This window comes from Elephas maximus, chromosome 12 (genome assembly GCF_024166365.1).
Source record: "Elephas maximus indicus isolate mEleMax1 chromosome 12, mEleMax1 primary haplotype, whole genome shotgun sequence".
Classification (NCBI taxonomy): domain Eukaryota; kingdom Metazoa; phylum Chordata; class Mammalia; order Proboscidea; family Elephantidae; genus Elephas; species Elephas maximus.
The window spans coordinates 19,530,961-19,548,289 of NC_064830.1; the positions used below are offsets into that span (position 1 = coordinate 19,530,961).

Consider the following 17,329-nt stretch of genomic DNA (forward strand, 5'->3'; position numbering starts at 1 on the left):
ACCATGATTAACTGAGTGTAGTTAACCGTGGTTAATTCCTCTTCAGACATTCTTGCTGTTACTTTCAGCAAATACCTTTTCCTTGGTCGACTTAATCCTCCTGTCCAACGGGAGTAGGCTTGTCTGCAGCAAGGGGCAGAAAGAGCCCTGGCCCTGACCTCAGTCCAGGGCATCGAAGGAGGGCTCTACCTGGTTGTGTGAGCTTGTTTAGCCCAGAGCTTCTCTCAGAGCACTGTCCCCGCAGTAGCGGATCCTCTGTCTACTAGGGACAAGCATTCCTCGTGGCGTCTCCTTCACCTGACACTTTAACAACCCATGATTGCTACTGGTTTTCAGTGGAGCCGATTCTGACACTCGGCGACCCCGTACGTCCAGAGTCGAGCTGAGCTCCACAGGGTTTTCAAGGCTCTGATCTTTCAGAAGCCACGCCTCTGGGTGGGTTCCACCTTTGCTAATAGTGCAGCAGCTAGCAGTCCAGGGCTTGAAGAGTTTTGCGCCACCCAGGGACTATCAGCCCTTATCAGAGCTCAGTAATTAGGGGCTGAGTGGATGAACCAAGGAATGCCACATTCTGCGCTGGAGGCCGTGGGGGTACAAAGAAACGCAGCCTGGTTCCTGCTGTCCAAGACCTTAGAGCAACAGAAGTGGGCAAGCCAGACACACAGACAGTCAGCTGAAGTACAGGAGTGCTATGGGAACAGGGAGACCTCTCATCGGGCCTCCCGGAGGACTTCCCGGTGGGGGTGGCATTTCCACGGGAACTGGGAAGAACGGGTGGGTTTCACCAGGCACATTTCAGGTGATGAGCGATCTCGGCGTCCCCTGCCCCTACTTTTCCCTGCTCAGACACGCCAGGGGAGGGGCGTCAGTGGCAGAAGCAGGCTTAGAAGCTCGGGCTCTGGGCTCCAGGTTTCTTTCTCGGCCACTCTTCTAGATCTTAATCCAGGAATCAGTCATTGCAGGAATGTCACCTAGAGCCGACCAGCTTTCAAACCTTTTTCCTGGTCAGGTGGCTTAACGGAAATTAAAAACAAAAACCTTCGCTGAGCCATCCAGGTGGATCGCCTCTGCTGGGCGAATTCACTGTCCCGTGGGCTCCAGGCAGGTTATAAACGCTCTCGGACCGGCTGCGGGCGGACCCCTTAAGCGCGACCACCCCCAGCCCGGCCAGCCCCGCGCGGCGCTGCGCCGGGGACTTCCCCGGGCTGCAGCTGCGCCGCCCCCTCCGCCACGGCGCTCCAGCCACAGCGGCCACCGCTGCTGCCGCCGCCGCCGGGACCTTTCCCCTACTTTCCAGGGCCTCAAGCCCCGCCCCCTCGCCCCGACCAAAACACGTGCCGCATTCCGCCCAGCCTGATCACGCCGCGGCCAGGCTCTGATCACGCGGCTCCCCCCGTCGCTCATTGGCCCGCCGCTTACGGGCCGAGCGTGGATTGGCTGGCCGCCGCCCCGCGGCCTCCCAGGCGGGGCGCAGTGTATTTTGGTTTGCCTGGACGCCCCGCCCCTCTCCCGCCCGCTCCCACCCACGACCGGCTTCCCGCGCCCCCTCCTCTCCCCACCCCGCCCCTCCCCGTGCCTCGAGGGCTGCGCCGGGGCGGACCCGCGCGGGCGGTGGCGCGCAGCCTGGCCGCAGAAGCTCGCCGCAGCCCCGGTGCGGAGTCCGGGTTGCCCCCGCCCGGCCCCACATGTGCGGCCGCCGCCGTGCGCCAAGCACTCGCCGCGCGACCGCTTTGTTGCATCTTGACCGCCGGCACCATGCACACGCCGGGTGCCGTGGGCCCGGGCGACGCGAGCGCGGTGAGTGACTGGGGCTGGCGTCGGACAGGGAGCATCACCGGAGTTAGACGCGAGGCAAGGGGTGCGGCTGCCTTTGTGGGTGCCGGTTAGTCGGGGCGGGCGGAAGGAGGGCGGACGGGAGCAGTGCCGCGCGCGGGCAGCGGCCGGGCGGTGCCCGCAGAGGATGCGCGGGCCTGTGGCCGCGTCCGCACCGTTGGGCCCCGGGCGGGCTCGGCAGCGGCGGGGCCGCGCTCGGGGCCGCTGCGGCCGGCGGCTGCAGGGGCAGCGAAGGGAGTCGGGGCGAGGCGCGGGCGCGCCGGGGCCGGGCGGGAAGCGGGGGGCGTGTGCTCCCTGGCCGCCCGGATGCGCAGCTTTGTCTGGCGGTGCCTGGAGGCTGCTCGCCCCCGCCCGGTCGCAGGGCGCGCGGGGCTATTTCCAGCCATGACGTCATTCGGGCCCTTATTAGGAGGGGGCGGCCGTTGGGGCGGGGGCGCGGCTGGCCGGGAACGCCCCACGCTGGCGGGGTCGGGGCCGGGCACTGGCTGCTGGGCGGGGGTGTAGGGCGGCGTGCGCCCTTCCCGCTGCCCCAGGGCCCGGCAGTCCTTGTCCGTGCGTGGGGCCGCCGCTGCTGCGCGGGGCCTGGGAGCCGTGGGGAGGTCGGTTGCAGGCACAGTCGGCTCGGTACGCGGGCTGATGGACGGGAGGTCGAGAGGGTGGTCCGGGGAGCCCTGTGCCAGGAGCCGCTGACTCCCGTTCCGTCCTTGACTTTGGGAGACTTCGGGCGAGACACTTACTTCCCGCTGTGTGGTGGGCCGAGCGGGCCCCAGGCGGCGGCTTCCACGTTCGTGAGTTCACAGTTTCGTGGACGAGACACGGTGGCATATGTCAAGGCAGTTTCTTTACGTGATTGCTGGTGCGGGGAGGGCGGATCCTGGGTAGGACAGAAAGTTTTGATGCGAAGCATTTAGTGAAAATTTGCATCTTGATAAATTTACTCTTGGAAGAGATGAGTTAATCCCAGTCCCTTCCCTCCTATGGTCTCCCGCTTTTAAACGGGTGGTGTGATACTCTGGGAAAGATGCTTTCCTGGGTTGTAGTGGATCTTATTTCAGAGGTCATCCTCTTCTGCGTACGGGCCTTGTGGCGTTAGCAAGTGACTTATGAAACAAGGCTAAGTAGTCATGGGTTCTGTTTTCACGGGGTTCAGTGACCTGAGAATTCTGCTTCTGTTGATTGATGTCCTGACTTAATAGGGTTTGGATGAATGCCCAGAAAAAGTTTCCAAAAAAGGTAACTGTGGGGACACCTTCCTGGTGGCTTTGCCAGCTTGGAAGAGCCATGCTCAGATGTCACCTGTGGAGAAGAAAAGTGCCCAGGTCAAGGTACCTCTCTTCGTTAGAGGTTCCTCCCTGTGGGGCAGTTTTCACAGTGGCCACTTTGGCTTACACATTTGGAATTAGATAATCATCTACCAGAGAGAAACATGAATTTCATAATTTTTTTTTGAGTATTGGTTTTCTAGGAAACTTCTTGCCAACCAAGTCCTATTATCTGTCTTCCCCCTTCAGAACATTGGTTTAAAACCAGAGTCATCGTGAGAGTGTTGTTAGCATCTTTACTAGAAAATAGAAGTTGCGTACAGAGTATTGGGTGCGCGTTACATGCGTAGTACAGTCTCCTGGTGTGCATAGTGACATGCCTTTCGGCGATTACGCTTCACTGTTTTTCACCTGGATTGAGAGCCCCGTTGTGTTGCGTTGTTTTTAGGTTGATATCATGGACATATGTGAGTCCATTCTGGAGAGGAAGCGACATGACAGCGAGCGGTCAACATGCAGCATCTTGGAACAGACAGACATCGAAGCTGTCGAGGCTCTTGTTTGCATGAGCTCCTGGGGTCAAAGATCCCAGAAAGGTGACCTATTGAAGATAAGACCCCTCACACCTGTCTCTGACTCTGGGGATGTCACCACCATTGTGCATGTGGACACAGCTGCACCCGAGCTACCAAAGGACTTCCATTCTTTATCGACTCTGGTAAGAAGAGATGTGGGGAGAGAAATATTGTATTTAAATGAATATGTTTTAAATTAGTATGTTGAAGAACTCTTGGGTAGATTCACTGGGATCCTGGCAAAAAAGGTGCATACCTTCCCCTGGTATGGGTCCTAAGGGACAAAAGCTGTTCTTTTACCTCTTGAAAGTATGGTCTCTTTCCATTGATGGATCATAGCATAGCTTGCTAGCCACAGGTTTCAGCATACAAAGGGTGCAACCTACAGATTGATTCCAGAAAGTAAAATGTACTCATTTCCTTGGGGAATCTTGGGATGGGTGCCTAGGTTCCCCTGGATGACCAGGATCTGTGGGTGGCAGCTGGAGAAAGCATGTGTTTTGGCATCAGACAGTCTTAGTTGCATTGAAACACTGGTCTCTCTGCCTTCCTGTGGCAGCCGAATTCTTAGTTGTGAGTTGGGTACAGAAGAGCCCTGTTTTTAGTTTTTGTTTTTAACTTGCTGTAGCTACAAAATTGCGTCTCAGCTTGGAGAAGTTGAACTGTAGATTGGTAATAGAAGTGAAAATTATAATCTAATTGAGTTGAGGACTGCACTGGAAAGCAGTGTGAAAAGCAGAGAGAGACGAGAAAAGAATTGTGGTTGGTGGAAAAAAAAAATTTTTTTTTTTTTTTTTTTTTTTGAAGTGGATTGTAAAAGCCGCGGCCTGACAGCTGGAATCCCACTCTTGGCGTTATGAAGCGTCAGGCTCTCCTATAGGGTGGCTGAAAATGAGTAGAAATTGTTGGGAGAGTAATAGAAGAAGAGGTTTGGTCCAGGGGGATTAGAAGAATCACTGATTTGTTCATTGGTTTTTTAGGGGTGGCTCTAATACCTAGTAGGCATTAGATAAACCAAAAAAAAAAAAGAAAAAAACCCATTGCCATCAAGTCAGTCCTGACTCAGAGTGACCCTGTGTTTGTGAAATGATTACCACTGGGTTTTTTTTTTGTTTTTTTTTTTTAAGATTCTAAAATTATTCTGAAAAGCACTCACTTTGAAGTATACGTTTGTTTTCTCAGTTGGCATCCGAATGCTTACGTTGTTCATTTCAGTAGCTGTATGAGTCACGGCACTGGGTTTTTGGGGTACAGGTCCAGGAGAGAGAGCACTGAGCTTCTAACACAAAAGCGAATGAGCAGATGTGTTCTCTTAAATGGTGGGCCATGGGGGAGATGGGTCAGCTAAATGGAGAGAAGCCTAGAAAGTAAAGTGCTTTGTACAACCTTGAAATCCATTGGTGCTGTGTGAGCAGCTGTAGACTAGTCTTTTCTTGATAGTTCTTTTTAAAGGCATTGGGGACATGATTAAAGCAAGACTCTTTTAAAATGTAACCAAAACTTTTTTACACAGTACTTTTTTTTTTTTTTTTAAGTGCATGACTCCTCCACAGAGCCCCGACCTCATGGAACCATCAACAGGGATACCTGTTCCTTCCCAAGTGACTGATTCCAAAGCACGCATGGTCATGGCCATCGCCCCCGCCTCTGCTGTGTCTGCCGAAGTGCTGAGCAGGAAGGCGGGGAGTGGGCTGCCTGGTTCGAAGCCAGAGACGCTGGAGCCAGCCCCTGGCCCACCCTGCAGAGCCGTGGTGATGAGTGTGATCCACCACATGGGGGAGAGTCCTGTGCCTGCCCATGTTCCTGCGGCCCAGGCTCAAGAACAGGGACTTTCAGACAATAGAGGAGAAGCACAGTTTCTGGGACCTTGTGCGGCTTTGCAGGACACACACCTCACTGACAGTTTACTCAGCACAGACTCAGTATCCTGTCAGTCTTGCTTGCACAACTCTGGTGGCCTGATCCCCACCGATAAAGGCCAGCAGCCAGGGTGGCCTGTTGCAGTTCAAAACTGCTCACCAAAGAATTATGAAAATTACTTGCCAAGGAAAGCCACCCCTCTGATTTCTGTCCCTGTCCCCAGCCCCCCAGTCCTTTGCCAGATGATCCCCATGCCTGGACAGAGTGGCGTGATATCAGCTTTTTTGAAGTCTCCTCCCCAAGGGTCTGCAGGGACTGTCAAGCCCATCTTACCCCAGACTGCTGCAGTCGCCCAGCCTGTGTTCATGGGCCCGCCTGTGCCTCGGGGAACTGTGATGCTGGTCCTTCCCCAGGCCACCCTCCCCCAGCCTGCTGCCTGCTCATCCAGTGTGATGGCTGTTGGGAATACCAAGTTACTGCCCCTTGCCCCAGCTCCAGTTTTCATCGCATCCAGCCAAAACTGTGCCCCTCAGGTAGACTTTTCCCGAAGGAGGAATTATGTTTGCAACTTCCCAGGCTGCCAGAAAACCTACTTCAAGAGTTCCCATCTCAAGGCTCACCTTCGCACGCACACAGGTAAGTACTGGCTGGGGAGAGTGGGGCGTTGCTGGGTGTTAGGAAATACACCTCAATTGAGCTGCTTTGAGAGGGAGCGGAATCATGAGAACACTGGAGGACTATGGAAAATATGGCAGTTCCACAAATGTTTTTCCTTAGGGACAAGGCCAGACAGTGTTGGGGTGGGAGTGGGGTAGGGAATCTGCTTTCTGTGGGATTCCAAATCTTAATGATTTTTTGACCCCATAAGTCCCAATTTTGGATTTAGAAAATAGAATTAAAAAAATTTTTTTCTTTGATTCTGCAAAGTTTTCACGATCTTGTAGGGACTTGGATTATCGTTAGGACAACCATCAATTAGTTTTATAGCAGTGGCAGCTGGTTACCCCAGTAGATAAAATGTGGTCTAATTCTGTGATTGTGGTCCCTTCATGATCATCTTGGGTGGTGCCCATCTCTGTTCACATTGCAGTAGATATCTCATTCTTAGTATTTTAGGAACTGTATATTCACATTTGTGAAACATCCTACCAGTGTGACACATTTAGGTTTACTCTGTTGAAAAGTTACATTCTAGGATATTTTAAAGGCATGTAGTTTTTGTTTTAATTAATTTGCATTTACGTTGAAACAGCTGCACGTGGCTGCTGGCTGCCATATTATTTCTCAGAGGTCTGAGAATTGCCTGGGAGAGATTCTGTTTTCATAGATTAGGGCAGAATTTCTCAGGTTTGTTCAATGGAGCTCTCATTCTGTGAGTTAGTATTCTTGTTTTACTTTGTTTTTTAGGGGTCATATGGTTAAATGGGGAGCCCTGGTGGCACTTAAGAGCAGGGACTGCTAATCAAAAGGGTGGCAATTCGAATCCACTAGCTGCTCCTTGGAAACCCTGTGGGGCAGTTCGGCTCTGTCCTGTAGGGTTGCTGTGAATCAGAATCAACTCGACGGCAGTGGGAATGGGAACGGTTAAGTGGAGCCCTGGTGGCACAGTGGTTAAGAGCTAGGGCAGCTAACCAAAAGGTTGGTGGTTTGAGCTGCTCCTCAGAAACTCTATGAGGCAGTCCTATTCTGTCCTGTAGGGTTGCTATGAGTTGCAGTCGACTCAGCGGGAACGGGAAATGGTTCAGTGGAGCCCTGTTGCCTCAGTAGTTAAGCATTCATCTGCTAATTAAAAGGTTGGCAGTTTGAAAGCTGGCAAAATTGTCACGAAAGGAGAGACTGGAAGGGCTGACTCATTAGGGGGAGAGCAAGTGGGAGTACGGAGTAAGGTGTATATAAACTTATATGTGACAGTCTGACTTGATTTGTAAACGTTCACTTGAAGCTCAATAAAAGTTAAAAAAAAAAAAAAAAGGTTGGCAGTTCGAATTCAGCAGCCACTCCTTGGAAACCTTACCGGGCAATTCTGCTCTGTCCTGTAGGGTTGCTACGAGTCTATTTAACTTGCCTTTTAGAGGTTAATAGACATACAAGCACATTAACAGGTAAATTTTCTTGATCGTGGAACCCGTTTTCCACCAGAATGTGTGTGAATAGCCTGTGGGACAACAGTGAAATGTAGGAAAGACTGAATCAGAGGGAGTGACTGTTGTACTTTATTTCAATATGTATTTGGAAGGTAAAATAAAATTTTTAATTTACTTTTTTGTGTGTGTGCTTTAGGTGAAAGTTTACAGAGGAGATTAGTTTCTCATTAAACAATACACATGTTGTTTTGTGACATCAGTTGCCAGCCCTGTGACGTGTCAGCACTCCCCTTCTCAACCTCGAGTTCCCCCTTTGCATTTATCGAGCTTTCCCGTCCTCTCCTGGCTTCTCGTCCTTGCCCCTGAGCTGGTGTACCCATTTACACTTGTATACATGATTGAACTATGTGTGTTACTGTTTTATAGGCTTGTCTGATCTTTGGCTGAAGGGTCAACCTCAGGAATGACTTCGTTACTGAACTATAAGGGTGTCCGGGGGCCATACTCTTGGGGTTTCTCCAGTCTCTATCAGACCAGTAAGTCTGGTCTTTTTTTGTGGGTTAGAATTTTGTTCTACGTTTTTCTCTCACTCTGGGACCCTCTCTTGTGATCCCTATCAGAGCAGTCAGTGGTGGTAGCCAGGCACCATCTAGTTGTGCTGGACTCAGTGTGGCAGAGGCTGTGGTAATTGTGGTCCGTTAATCCTTTGGACTAATATTTCCCTTGCTTTTGGTTTTCTTCATTCTCCCTTGCTCCTGACAGAGTGGGACCAGTGGAGTATCTTAGGTGGCTGCTCACAAGCTTTTAAGACTCAAACTCTACTCACCAAAGTAGGATGTAGGACATTTTTTTTTATAAACTGTCTCATGCCAGTTGAGGGTAGATATCCTTCGAGATCATGGTCCCCAGCCTTCGGCCTAGTAACTCAGTCCGTCACGGGTTTTGGATGTGTCTGTGAAGCTTCTATGACTTTGCCTTGGTCAAGTTGTGCTCACTTCCCGAGTACCATGTACTGTCTTACCCTTCACCAAAGTTACCACTTAGCTATTGTCTAGTTAATGTTTTTCCCTTTCACCCCCCCCCCATAACCATCAAAGATTGTTTCTTTCTGTGTGTAAACCATTTCATGAGTTTTTATAATAGTGGTCTCATTTGATCTTTTATAATTGACTTATTCACTAGCATAATCTTCTCCAGATTCGTCCATTTTGTGAGATGTTTCGCAGATTCATCATTGTCCTTTATTGTTGCATACTATTCCATTGTGTGTATGTAGCATAGTTTATCTGTTTATCTGTTGATGGGCACTTAGGTTGTTTCTATCTTTTTGCTATTGTGAACAATGTTGCAATGAACATGGGTGTGTATATGTCTATTCGTGTGATGGCTTTTATTTTTCTAGGATATCTTTCTAGGAGTGGGATTGCTGGATCATATGGTATTTCTATTTTTAGCTTTTTAAGGAAGTGCCATATTGTTTTCCAAAATGGTTATACCATTTCGTATTACACTAGTAGCGCATAGGAGTTTCACCCTCCTGCAGCTTCTCCAACGTTTGTTATTTTCTGTTTTTTTTTCATTAGTGCCAGCAATGTCGCGGTAAGATGGTATCTCCTTATAGTTTTGATTTGCATTTCTGTAATGGCTGGTGATGGCGAGCGTTTCCTCACGTGTCTGTTAACCACCTGAATGTCTTCTTTGGTGAAATGTCTGTTCATATCCTTTGTCCGTTTTTTAATTGGGTTGTCTTTTTGTTGTAGAGGCACTGGATTTTCCTATACATTTTAGAGATTAGACCCTTGTCGGATTTGTCATAACCAAAGATTTTCTCCCAGTCTGTAGGTTCTCTGTTTACTCTTTTGGTGAAGTCTTTTGATGTGCTGCTAACCAAAAGGTTGGCAGTTCCAATGCACCAGGTGCTCCTTGGGAACTCTATGGGGCAGTTCTACTCTGTCCTATGGGGTCACCATGAGTTGGAATCGACTTGGTGGCAGTGGGTTTAGTTTTTTTTTCTTTCGATGTGCATAAGTGTTTAATTTTTAGAAGATGGCAGTTATCTAGCTTATCATTTGGTGTTTATGTATTATTAGTTATGGTTTATACCCTATTTATGCCGTATATTAGGGTCCCTAGCATTGACCCTGTTTTTTCTAACATGATCTTTATCGTTTTAGGCTTTATGTTTTGGTCTTTGATCAATGGTGTGAGGTATGGATCCTGTTCCATTTTTTTATAGATGGACATCCATTTTTGCCAGCACCATTTGTTTAAAAGGCTGTTTTTTTCCCATTTAATGGACACTGGGCCTTTGTCAAAGATCAGGTGACCATAGGTGGATGGATTTACGTTTAGGTTCTAGATTCTGTTCAGAATGAAGTACAGTCTGGTGTTCAGCCATTACAAATAAGGACTCTCCTGTTTCTCCTTATTACAGAGTGGACTGTTTGCTTTGGGGATAAGGCCCCAGACTTGGCCCGTGAATACTTGCCTCTCTGCCTTTGCCAAAAATTCTTCCCTTTATCATCTCTGTTTTGTTCCATTCCCTTACCCCTTTGCCCAGGGCCAGGTTAATGCATTCGAGGACGCTAAGCACTGATAATCGGTGGTATCCCCTCTTCTGTATATTCATGCATTGGAATGGGTTATTTGAGGTGTGTGGGTGTGGGTGTGTGTCTTAGCTAGGCACAGTGTAACTCCTTTTGAAATGAGACTGTAATATTATGGATTGAATGCAAAAGTGGCATATGCCACTTTAACAGAATGAGAAGAATTGGATTACAGAATTTTTACTGGATGTGGGGTACTAAGATTTTTGCTCTACACCACATGTATATACAAAAAGAATATTCCACATATTCTACAACAAAGAAAATGAGTCGTTGAACTTAACAATCAATGTAAAATCTGTTGCTCTCCCACAATGAAAACTTGACACCAATTTTGCTTTAAATGGCTCATACTTCAATTTTGATGCTTGTTTTGTAATAAATGCTATAATTATAAATGAACAAATGATGCCATAAAAGAAAATGATCAGAAGACAGATATTATGACTTTACCATATTTTATTTTTAGGTAGTTCTTTCACCTCTAACATGTTATAATTAAAAATATTTCTGTTCTTTGCTCTTAATAATTCTTCAAAGATGTCATCACAATTAAGCTGCCAAACATCTACTTCCATACATAATAAGGGTAATAAATCAAGTCTTTCTCGAATTGTTGTACACAGAGGGATTTTGAGTCTCTTTAGGGATGAAATGAGTGTTTTGTACAGTTTATGATCATTAAAGTTAGGAATACACATAAAGAGATTTCAACATTGAGAAATATGCATCGCATTTCTTCTGTTACAGAATCATCTGTGCCTAAACCCGCTGTCGTCAAATCGATTCCGACTCATAGTGATCCTATAGGACGGAGTAGAACTGCCCCATAGGGTTTCCAAGGCTGTAAATCTTTACAGGAACAGACTGCTACATATTTATTCCGTGGAGTGGCTGGTGGGTTTGAACTGTAGACCTTTCAGTTAGCAGCCAGGCATTTTAACCACAGTGCCGCCAGGGCTCCCGATGACTTAAATACAGACCTTTACGGAGAAGCGTGACAACTTTATTCTTACATGAGAACTAAGTTTACAGATTCAGGAAAGACGTATGTTTTAAGAACGGACCACCAGTGAGTAAAAAGAGGTGGCAAAAAAAACGGTGAGTAGTAACTGGGCAGAAGAAAAAAGATGAGCTGCTTCTGGACGATGAGCTACTGCACTGTGTCCTACAGGATGAACTGAATGTGCAGAACATGGTATGAAGATGGCATATTCATTATGTTCTAAAATTACCTGTTGCATGCCTTTAAAACACCCTGACATAGATTGGCAACATTATCCCAGGACTGGTCTCCGCATTTATAAAAATCAGTTTTGTAAACTTGACATAAATAGTGAAGTACCTGACTTGCAATTTCTTTACCAGTCTGACTTTTTAAGCTAGTGAACGTGATAAATCGCTCCACAGGTTTTCTGTCTGTTGGGGATACTTACCTTAAAGTTACACTTAGCTGATCTGTATGAGAAGGATCAGGAGTGGAATCTACAGACTGAAATTTCCAGCTATACTTATTTCACTGAAATTAGTTGATCAAACTTTATCACTTAATTAATTCTTCACACGTTTTTAGACATATACGATGGGTTGCTCTTTCCTGTATTACTGTAGTTTGAGATGTGACCTATTAAAAGTGGATCAAACTGAGCAACAAATTCAAGTAAACCCCCAAAATTTCTATTTTGTGGGGACCTAAACTCTTCATTTCCTCTTCAAAAAGATAGTCCACATTCACTGATTATTATAACGACAGGAACAACATGTTGCAAAATGGCTTGCCAGTACTGACGTTCTTCATTAATTTGTGTTTCCAGTTCATGAGTTAAGCCAAAACCATGTCTTCAGTTTAAACATGACAACATACTGTCTCTGTGAATTGAACTGTTTATCAGTCATGTTTGAGTTGAACCGATTGCTAAATCTATCCGTAGCAAATCAAGAACGAAGTGATTCAGGACTGAATGGTTTGCAAACAGAACAATATGCAGAACGACTGATGAGGAATACGGTAGCCACTCCCTCTTATAATTTACACCTTTAGCTTTGCACCCTGGAAATACATTCAGGCTATAGAATCTTATTTGTTAACCATCTAGAAATTTTGGACATTCATTTTCAAATGGTCCACTGTGAAGTTGACAATCACTTGGCCGTCTTTCGATCCAATAATTTACATCATTAGAAGAAAATTATACCACAAAGTAGCATCTGTATTTGTTATTTATGGGGTCTGCAGATGGAACAGTTTCAGACGCTAAAACAGTTGCACTTTCTACACCATTATTGATTTTTTTACTGCAGGAAGGAGTGGATGCCGTATCTGGAACAGTATCGCCATCAGTGATTTCAGCATTAGCGGTGCTGCTAAAACAGTTCGCGCTATTAACCTCACGAGTTCAATTAAAGAAGTCTTTCCTGATTCATTACGTTTAAAAAAAGAAGTTAATTTTGGAATTTTCTTTAGGGATCCACAAATCTGTTTCTTTTTATCTTCCTTGAGTTTTTGTTTTTTCGCTCCACTTAGTTGTTGCTGTTTCTTTTTACTTGGATATAAATTGTCACTTTTTAAATTTGGTTCTACCATAGCAAATAAAGTCACTATGAGTCAGAATCAACTCGACAGCAATGGGTTTGGTTTGGCAGTAAATAAATGACATAATTGAAAATAAATAAAATTTTAAAAACTTCTGTTTGAATTTGGATGTTAACACTAAATGTGTATTTGTAAAAAAAAAAAAATTGACAGTTTTTTTAAGAAATAAAAGCGTTAGATAAGCTTACCTTGGATAGGATTGTTTTTCATTTGTTCCTACCAACCTGAAAAGTTTAGAAATGAGGATAAGATGGCATGAGCGAAGGCTACATTTTGGATGTGTTGAAAACAAGGAGTGCCGTTGCACAGGGCATCTGGTCTGCTGCCAGCAGTAGGTGGCGGTTTCCTGGGAACAAGTGGGCAGATTTTTGCTTACGCTATAGAGTCTTTGCGATCCAGAATGTTTCAGGCTCTGGTTCTTGAAATGGTCAGAAAAGACCATTAATGATGCTCAATTTTCCTATTCAGCTCTGAAAAATAGCAAGTATTTAGTTGGGGTCTCTTGAACATCCATTCATTCAAAAGCATTTATGAGCCACTTGCTTAAGTAAGCAAAGTGCTGTGCTGGAGGCTGAACTGTACAAGGGCGGATAAACTAGACAAAACCCATGGAAAGGTAGGTTACGTAACAGTGCGTCACAGTGTTGAAACAAATCCATTCACAAGATCTCACAAGCTGTGTGTGGTTGTTAAAAGCCTGGTAAAGAGAAGGGCTCCGGGATGCAGAAAAGGGGAGTCCCTGCTTCTGGGAAGGCCCGGGAGGGCTCCGTCAGGAGGAGGGCTTCCCCGTGCTCCGCGAGAACACAGATCCTTCTCATCTCTGGCTCCAGGAAGCACAGAACCTGGTACCTGCTGGGTGCTCTGGAACAAAGATGAGACTCCTGGTCTGTTCTTTCAGCCCTGAAGCTTGTGACAAGAAGGTGACCGTTAGAGTTTTAGCCCTTCTGTTTTGTTGCCAACCTCTCTGTCAGCGTATAAGAAAGATGAAGATGGAATTAATGATTCCGAGGAGTCTTATAGGTCCTGGGAGGGATTTTTTTTTTTTTAATATGCAACTATCTTGAGAAGGAAGGAATTCTTTGAAGAATCTTACCCCTGCCCCAGGCTATAACGTCTATTTTTATTTAAGAATTTCCTCTGAAAGATTAGATGATTATTTTGTCATCTTTGGGCCTTGACATACTACATCTTAAGTGTGGTAGGAAAAAATGCCTTCTGGAGAATTTCTTGACTTTTGAATAACCCCAGTACCAGAATGATAGATAGGTTAATGCTTTCTTCCCCTGAGTTTTTCAGGGAACAAAGTTTTAAAACTACATGAATTAACCCATCCAATAAAGCGTTGGGCATCTGCTTTTTCTTTAACCCGTGTTTTCTCACCTCTTAGGGGAGAAGCCTTTCAATTGCAGCTGGGATGGCTGTGATAAAAAATTCGCTCGTTCAGATGAACTTTCCCGCCACCGTAGAACGCACACAGGGGAGAAGAAATTTGTGTGTCCAGTGTGTGATCGGCGTTTCATGCGTAGCGACCACTTGACGAAGCATGCCCGGCGTCACATGACTACCAAGAAAATCCCTGGCTGGCAGGCAGAGGTTGGCAAACTGAACAAAATTGCCTCGGCAGAAAAACCTGGGAGCCCCCTCGGGACCCTGCCAGTCTCTGCCTGAAGAGTCAGCCAGGGAGTTACCAATGGGATTTTTTAAAAGCCTTTATTCAGGAATGGAAGTAACACAAAAGAGAATTGGTAATTTCCTCTCCACCCCAAAAAGGAAAAAAATTTTTGTTTGAGGGGGGTTAGGGGACAGTGGGGAGCTGGTTCTGATGAAAGCGTGTCAACTTTTCTTTTATGGTTGGGACCCTGTTCAATATCTTTTGTAGTTTTCAGAATTTTTTGTTAAGGAAATGGAAGAAACTTTGATAAGCTAAATCACCAGCATTCACATATTTCGGCAATAAAGTTTACAAAATCTGTATTTCTGCAGCCTCTATTCATGTGTTGTAGAAACAAGACAGGGTACTAATTTTTATACTGTTTTCTATAGAAAATATTTACAGTGTTGGTGCTCAAACCGCCATTTCTAGATAGATGAATTTGCAACCTGCTTTTCAATGTTTAATAACAAAGTTTTATAATGACCCCACTTTTAATAAGCTTGGCGCATTATCCGGCCAAAAAGTAATCACAAGTTTGTAATCAGGCCTTTTGGATCTAAGAGTTTTTTAGACTCAGAACTGGTTGAAGAGGGCCTCCAAAAGAAAAGGGAAAACAGACTTTGCTGTCAGCTTCTTTGTAACATTTTCAAGGGAAATTCCAAGCATCCATTTCTTCTAGGCTTGCAGCCCAGGGAGCTAAAATTTTATTTAACTAGAGAGTCACTTGTGTCCATGGTGTGACTTAGGAAGGATGTACCCCAGAGGATAATTTAAAATACCTGACATACCCAGTGAGCAGTGAGCTGCTATAGGATTTGAGTGTCTGTTTAATGTGTGTTTTTGGGCCATTGCTTTGCTGAAGACAGACCATTCACAGTTTCCTATTTGTATCTAAAACACCAAAAAGATGACGTAAGCAATCACACCAGCTGCTTTGTAAATTGCAGATTGACTTACTTTGATGTGACCTTTTGAGGTGCCCTTACCGTGGGTAGAATAACTTCTTAGAGTAAAAGGAAATGTCCTCATTGGTTGGTTGAAGTTTTCACCAAAGTACAGCTTGTCTGTGTGTGTGCTGCTGCCCAGCTCCAGTGTTCTCATTCCTTTATTATTAAAAACGTTTTGAAATGCAAGTTATGCTAAAGGGCAGTCATACTCCCAAGCTGTCCTTTGATCCATTTTGTTCAGAGGAAAATTTTTTGATCAAACTAAACAGGAGTGGAGAAGTGAGAAGGTTTTTGCAGTCTACCTGGAGAGTAGACCATGCATGGGCACCACTCTAAATTATTTGAGTACATGTCCCAGATAGAGAAGAGACGCTGTCCTCCTGTGTCAAGTAAGCCACGGAAGCTTTTTTTGTTAAACGTTATTAGAAATTCTGGCAACAGAATAAATGCGAGGAATGTATGGAATGTTGAACTACTTGATTAGCCTGGGAATATTTTTCCTGTGTAATACGTATTTAGATTTTGTCTTTGCTTCTCAGTTATTGGCATTTACCTTTATTAAAATGATGGTAAGGTCAAATATTGAATAATTAAGTGTAATTAAGTTTCGTGTTCAGGTCTTTTTAGTCTTTGATACAGACCTCACCTGGTCATCCATTGTATGTGACTTGACACCCATTATGTTGCCCTTTATTATCAGCTGCTATTGGACATTTATGTAAGTGCTGCCTGTATTCTTTGGAGGTTTTCATGTTTTTGGACACTTGGATAATTAAGTATTCCTGCTTGTCATGAGACATCATACAGTTGTAAGAGAACCATAATTAAATGTATATATCTCATTTTTTTTCCCCACCAACCCAATCCTTTCTCTCCCCACTCATGTCTTAAACCCACCATAAACATTTTTGACTATGTATATGCCATAGATGGCATCAAGTTTGCATATTTAAAAAATTATGACATGCAAAATAGTGCTAGTTGTTCTGGTGGGTAATACAAGATCTTCGAACATTTGGTCAAGTCTCACATAGAACTTGATTCTCTGAGGAGTGTTGTTTCTAAAGAAGAGATGTATTGAAAATAGATGTTATAATGAACGCTTCCATTTCCTGATTTGATGTAGAAATACCTTTTATAAATGACCTCTGCTTTTCAGTTTGTCCATCGAAAGATTGTAAGTTGGGAAACAGTTCCCATCTGAAAACTAGTTATCAAGAACCAGAACCCGTGTTGTGTGTTGTTTCAGTGTGGCTTCCTCATCCCACAGCTCTGGGTGATGAGGGCAGAGCGGATGAGGCAGGTCCCCCAGTGCACTTTATTGCCTGAGCAATTTCACTTGATCTTTTTGGACTTTGAGCCTTTTTTAAGTAGTTCAGTAATAAAATTTTAAATGTTTCCTAATTATGTTGTATGTAACAGACTTTGACTTATTATTTAAATGAGGATATGTAACGTAACTTTTTTCTTTGAATCGTATAAAACTTTTTTGATTTGCTAACTGGACTTGTGTCGTGTGTCATTCAGCTGCACTGTAATACACCCAGTGACTTTTTTGGAAGAAAATCTACAAAAGTCACTGTATATTGGCCCAACCTTAACCCTACTCTCTGTTTTCTTGGATTTCATTCTGCTTCAGGGCCACCCTTTAGCTTCCTTGAGGGGCCTTCCTGAAGGAAATGTGTGAGGAGGCTGCTGCTTTCTTTGTTGGCACTCTGACGGTGAGCGTGGTCCTTGGGCAGAATAGGGCCGTGAGTGTGCTGGGTGACCCCGGGCTCCTTGGGTGTTTTCTTTCCCTCTGCCAGTAGATGACTGCTGAAGAGCTAGAACTGGAAGAGGCTCTCTGGCCACTCTGGTAGTGGTGCTTGGCAGCCTTTTTCCTTCCTCCCTCTACCCTCAGCCCAGTGTTAGAAAG

At 45.4% G+C, this 17,329-nt stretch overlaps 1 protein-coding gene across 2 annotated transcripts; it reads left to right on the top strand.

The window, feature by feature from the left end:
• Nucleotides 1-1,575: 1,575 nt before the first annotated feature.
• Nucleotides 1,576-16,909, top strand: KLF11 (KLF transcription factor 11). Of its 2 annotated transcripts, none has more exons than XM_049904066.1 (4): nt 1,576-1,797; nt 3,544-3,813; nt 5,206-6,166; nt 14,201-16,908. In XM_049904066.1, the coding sequence occupies exons 1-4, from the start codon at nt 1,756-1,758 to the stop codon at nt 14,479-14,481; spliced, it is 1,554 nt and encodes a 517-aa protein (XP_049760023.1). In that variant the 5' UTR covers nt 1,576-1,755; the 3' UTR covers nt 14,482-16,908. The 2 variants fall into 2 exon arrangements, with proteins under 2 accessions (XP_049760023.1, XP_049760024.1); XM_049904067.1 differs by lacking the exon at nt 1,576-1,797 and adding an exon at nt 2,377-2,457 and having other exon boundaries at nt 14,201-16,909.
• Nucleotides 16,910-17,329: the final 420 nt, after the last annotated feature.

Coding starts and splice junctions, on each gene's coding strand:
- KLF11 (XM_049904066.1), top strand. CDS start 1,756: ATGCACACGCCGGGTGCCGTGGGCCCGGGCGACGCGAGCGCG. Junction 3,814..5,205: donor TCCATTCTTTATCGACTCTG/GTAAGAAGAGAT, acceptor TTTTTTTTTAAG/TGCATGACTCCTCCACAGAG. Junction 6,167..14,200: donor TCACCTTCGCACGCACACAG/GTAAGTACTGGC, acceptor CTCACCTCTTAG/GGGAGAAGCCTTTCAATTGC.